The sequence below is a fragment of the Takifugu rubripes genome, chromosome 21 (assembly GCF_901000725.2).
Source record: "Takifugu rubripes chromosome 21, fTakRub1.2, whole genome shotgun sequence".
Classification (NCBI taxonomy): domain Eukaryota; kingdom Metazoa; phylum Chordata; class Actinopteri; order Tetraodontiformes; family Tetraodontidae; genus Takifugu; species Takifugu rubripes.
Genome location: NC_042305.1, coordinates 537,577 through 542,576, shown reverse-complemented (window position 1 = coordinate 542,576; position 5,000 = coordinate 537,577). Strand labels below are relative to the sequence as shown.

Here is a 5,000-nt window from a genome sequence, read left to right as displayed (position 1 = left end):
GGGATAACCTAACCTGACCCGACCCAAAAGTTGCCACAAAGATGAAATTAAACAAATGATCCGAGTGAGGGAAGTCAGAGAGACTTACTTTCTCCAACGATGGCTTTTAGTCCAAGTGGTGCCATGATGCGTCTTTCTGCGCGTCCACGACTCTCCACAAACCTGCCGGCTGGCGCGCGGTCAATCAAAGTGGTGGGAGTGCACGAGCGCGCCACTTCCGGTCCGAATTACTACAAAATAAAAGCGGTTATTTCTATCGCACTGCGCGCGTGCCTCCGCGCTCGTGTGTGAGCGTGGAAGGACTATGAGGCATTAGCTGTTGCTGACTGGTACAACAGCGCCCCCTGTGGCACCACGTGTCCTGGCAGACCGGGCTCGTGGCGCTCCAGATGTGATTGGATGAATTCCCGTTATGTATGAATCTCTGGTCACTGATTGGTCGGTTGGTCCCTGCTACTTTCTTACGTTTTCTCTCAAACTGTGATTTACATTTTTCTATATGACACGTTGCTGCTTATGCACTGAACATGAGTGATTATTGATTTTATTCTTAGGGTTTTCTTTAATAAAACCACCGTCGCCCTCTACTGACCGGCTGCCACTGCTGCGATTCTAACCCAAACTCATTTTTGGTGACTACATTACATCTATAAAATGTCTTCAACGTATGAGATCATGTCATGTTTACATGTTTGGGATCACACCTGAACCACATCTGTTTGGTGGTCCTGACCAGATGTTAGCTCTATTGTACATGAACGGGTGATGCTGTGGCCCCCACCTCAGCTGGGTCTGGCCTAACATTATGGGCTGTCCGAGGACGTGGCTGTTGGTGGCTGTTGCCCTCATGTCATATAGAGGTGATTAATAATCTGGTCTCCACATGCTGGTGGTGGACCCCCCTCAAACCAGTACTCCCAGCTCTAGGCTGCTTTAATAGATTTCTTCAGGGACAGATTCCACTGGCTGTCCACCACGGGGGGACAGGGCCTTGTCGAGTGGAGGTGCTTCGACAAACCCTGGCTCTTTAAGAAGGTGGCTGTCCTCAGTGGAGAGTCCTCTGTGGGACTTTAGATGTTGATCATTTTATTTCAATGCTGCCCTTCCTGTGGGGCAGAAGAGACCGTCCTTCATTGTTTTCCCCAATGTCCTCGTCTTGCGTCTCTGTTGCCGGACTGTTTGTTCAGCACAGCAGGTGAGGTCTCTCTCTCACTGAGGACATTTGTGTTTGGTTTTAAATTGACAAAAGCTTCACAAAGACAAGTGTTGAACTTGTTCTGGGCCAGTTCAAAATGGCCGAGCAGCAGGAAGACGAGGGCTGAGGACAGCGTGGACAGATCAGAGCCCAAGTCCTCTTTAATTTGAATTTTTACAGAGAAAATAAGGATATGGAGCATTTCTCGAGGAAGTAGACCTGTGGTTGTGTCCTGTGCTCCATCCGCGAAGAAGATCTGGTTGTTTCAGATCAGCTGGTTTAAGTTTCTAAGCTGTGCTTTTATCTGCTTTGATCCCATTGATGTGAGTTCCTGTGGAACATCAGACCCAATTCCTAGAAGGACTTTAATGGCGGAACAATTCTCTTCACAGTAAACTAAATAACTTGCGGAGACTTTTCCCGCCGCCAGCATCTGTGGAAGCGCTCGTGTCCAACTCCCGGCGGGGCCGTGAACGCAGCGCTAGAAGGTGGAGGTCTTTAAAAAGGGCGGGTCTCGCTGGGGGTGTCGGTCCAACCTGGTTTTCCGTCCGGACTTTTTCTCTCTGCTCTTCGGCGTGTCGTCCGGGTGGCTGTCACGTCTTCGCGGTCCAGGAGCTCCAGGTTCCGTCGCAGAGGAGGCGGGAGCCCGTCTAACAGGAGTTCGAGCGCATTTCCTGCTTTTCTCCTCGGTACCAGTTGTGTCCCGGCCGAGCCCCTTTTCCTGTGGCGTTTAGCTTTTCCCAGTATGGGGGACGTGGTTTCCAGTCACCTGGATGAAGCCAAGCGGGAGATTGTGGCAGGTGAGGAGCTGTGTGAACATTGTGTGGAGCTTTAGGGGGATCGAGCTGCTGTCACTGCGGTTCTGGCAGCTTTACAGGCGGTTCCGGGACTCTGGAGGAGCCACACTGACGTTCTGGTGCTGCCAGCTGGGCTGCTAAAAGTGGAGAGGTCCCTCCTTTGGAAGAGAATCTCTCTGCTTTAGCAGATCTTCCAGATAGTTTCCATGGGTTCCAACTTTGTCTTCTTTAACGTTCCGTGAGTCTAAAGGAGACATTTCTCCACACATCAGAGAGGGACCCTCGCTCCTGGGGGATTATTCTTGACTTTTATAGGTCACGTCAGGTTCTGAAGAGAAATCTCTCAAGAGTTTTTCAGAGGAGAACCTTGTAGTGCCGATAGGTTTGGTGTCACTTGACCCAATCTTCTACTGCCAGCATGTGTCTGTTCTTTAAATCTGTTCTTACTGAAGGAGAAGCTCCTTTTGAATCCCTCTGACCTTGAGGATCAGGTCAAAGTCTTTCTCCCGTGTATCGAGTGAATTCTTTCTTTCTGCTTTAAATGGTGACCTCTTCCTGTTGATCCAGTGTGACCTTCCCGTTTTGACGTGATGTTCCACAAAACACTGATTCCTCAAATCTTTGAGACATTCTGGAGACTGTTGATCTCAAGATTATCACTTCACGTTGGAGAATGTGAAGAATGTTTCAGAGTGGGAGGCTTCATGGAAACCTTCTCCAGGCCTTGATTTGTCGTCTCTGCAGCTCAGATCAGTTGGGACTTCTGTGTCTGCTCCCCCTCCTCCTCGCCTCAGTTCTTTCCCTGAGTTGTGATGAGGGCTGCTGGAGGTGGTCAGAGGTCCATTGCTCAGTGCTTTGGTATGAAGGTGGTGATTAATGGCTGTGCCGTCACGTGTTGTGGAGGTTGTGATAAAGATGAGTGTGCAGGGCCTGAGTCATGTTTGAGTTCCCCATCAACCTCCGCTAGGTCAGCTTCGGCATGACTGATCAGACCGGTGAGGGAGCGGAGGGGCGAGGGAGTGGAGGGGCGAGGGAGCGGACGGGCGAGGGATCAGATGGCGAGGGAGCGGACGGGCGAGGGAGCGGTGGGGCGAGGGAGCGGAGGGGCGAGGGAGCGGAGGGGCGGAGGGGCGGAGGGGCGAGGGAGCGGACCGGCGAGGGAGCGGACGGTGAGGGAGCGGAGGGGCGAGGGAGCGGACCGGTGAGTGAGTGAGGGAGCGGACGGGCGAGGGAGCGGACGGGCGAGGGAGCGGAGGGGTGAGGGAGCGGAGGAGGGAGCGGACGGGCGAGGGAGCGGACGGGCGAGGAATCAGATGGTGAGGGAGTGGACCGGCGAGGGAGCGGACGGGCGAGGGAGCGGACGGGCGAGGGAGCGGACGGGGCGAGGGAGCGGACGGGCGAGGGATCAGATGGCGAGGGAGCGGACGGGCGAGGGAGCGGAGGGGCGAGGGAGCGGACGGGGCGAGGGAGCGGACGGGCGAGGGATCAGATGGCGAGGGAGCGGACGGGCGAGGGAGCGGTGGGGCGAGGGAGCGGAGGGGCGGAGGGGGCGAGGGAGCGGAGGGGCGGAGGGGCGGAGGGGCGAGGGAGCGGACCGGCGAGGGAGCGGACGGTGAGGGAGCGGACGGGCGAGGGAGCGGACGGGCGAGGGAGCGGAGGGGCGAGGGAGCGGACCGGTGAGTGAGTGAGGGAGCGGACGGGCGAGGGAGCGGACGGGCGAGGGAGCGGAGGGGTGAGGGAGCGGAGGGGTGAGGGAGCGGACGGGCGAGGAATCAGATGGTGAGGGAGTGGACCGGCGAGGGAGCGGACGGGCGAGGGAGCGGACGGGCGAGGGAGCGGACGGGCGAGGGATCAGATGGCGAGGGAGCGGACGGGCGAGGGATCAGATGGCGAGGGAGCGGACGGGCGAGGGAGCGGAGGGGCGAGGGAGCGGACGGGCGAGGGAGCGGACGGGCGAGGGATCAGATGGCGAGGGAGCGGACGGGCGAGGGAGCGGACGGGCGAGGGATCAGATGGCGAGGGAGCGGAGGGGCGAGGGAGCGGACGGGCGAGGGAGCGGAGGGGCGAGGGAGCGGACGGGCGAGGGAGCGGACGGGCGAGGGATCAGATGGCGAGGGAGCGGACGGGCGAGGGAGCGGTGGGGCGAGGGAGCGGACGGGCGAGGGAGCGGACGGGCGAGGGAGCGGACGGGCGAGGGAGCGGTGGGGCGAGGGAGCGGACGGGCGAGGGAGCGGACCAGTACACTGAACAGCGATTTAAAAAGAACACAATCTATTAAACCGTTGATCTGGATCATGGTGGAATTTTGATCGGCCGTTCCCCCGTTCCTCTCCAGTCTAACCCTAACCCTAACAACCGTAACCCTGAAGTCCAGGAAGGTCTTTAGGTCCCCACTGACTTTTACTTCTGCTCTGGAAAATCTCCTCTGTCACTTCACGTGTGGAAGCCGAACCTTGTCTGGTCAGGTGTCTTTGACCTCTGGGTCTCCACCTAAAGGTCCTTTTGACTTGGATCGTTGGTTCATGATGATTATGTTGATCACAGTAAATCTGAGTCCAGTCTGCTCACGAACTGATCCGGACTCCTGATGAAACTGGGGCGGGAATGGAACCCTTTTCTGGGCTGACTCGGGTATAACCTTGATCCAGCTCCTCCGGAACGTTCTCCTTCCTGTGGTCAGTCCTCGCCGTGCGTGATGTCATTGTTTAAAACGGGCTGCTCCTGAGCGTTTACATCACGGCTCAGTCAGGAAGTTCACACCCACTGGTGCAGCACTACTGGGAGACTCAACTGGAGACCGCCTCTGGGTCCTGGCACCAACCAGGACTGTCGATACCAGCCTACAGTCCTGGTTGGTGCCAGGACCCAGAGGCGTCCTCAGTAGTGCCACATGTGTTACCAGGGTAGGAGGCTGCTGCCAGATATGTTCTCCTCTCCATCTCATCAACCAGCAACCCTCTTTACAGCAGTGGGGGGGAGGGGGGGGGGGCTCCAGGCAGCTCCTCCCA

The 5,000-nt window shown here is 57.2% G+C and overlaps 2 protein-coding genes across 4 annotated transcripts in view; one reads left to right on the top strand and one right to left on the bottom strand.

The window, feature by feature from the left end:
- Positions 1-218, bottom strand: part of stxbp1b (syntaxin binding protein 1b) — a 15,472-nt gene extending 15,254 nt beyond the window's left edge. The window contains exon 1 of the mRNA XM_029829611.1: positions 89-218. Coding sequence (XP_029685471.1) covers positions 89-125 — 37 coding nt within the window. The 5' untranslated portion in view covers positions 126-218. The remainder of the gene's footprint in view (positions 1-88) is intronic.
- Positions 219-1,674: 1,456 nt separating this feature from the next.
- niban2b (niban apoptosis regulator 2b) overlaps positions 1,675-5,000 on the top strand; it is a 16,537-nt gene continuing 13,211 nt past the window's right edge. For 2 of the 3 annotated variants that reach the window (XM_029829607.1, XM_029829606.1), the window contains exon 1: positions 1,676-1,995. In XM_029829607.1, the coding sequence (XP_029685467.1) occupies positions 1,941-1,995 (55 nt within the window). In that variant the 5' untranslated portion in view covers positions 1,676-1,940. Of the gene's footprint in view, positions 1,996-5,000 lie in introns of all 3 variants that reach the window. The other variant, XM_029829605.1, reaches the window with a different exon arrangement.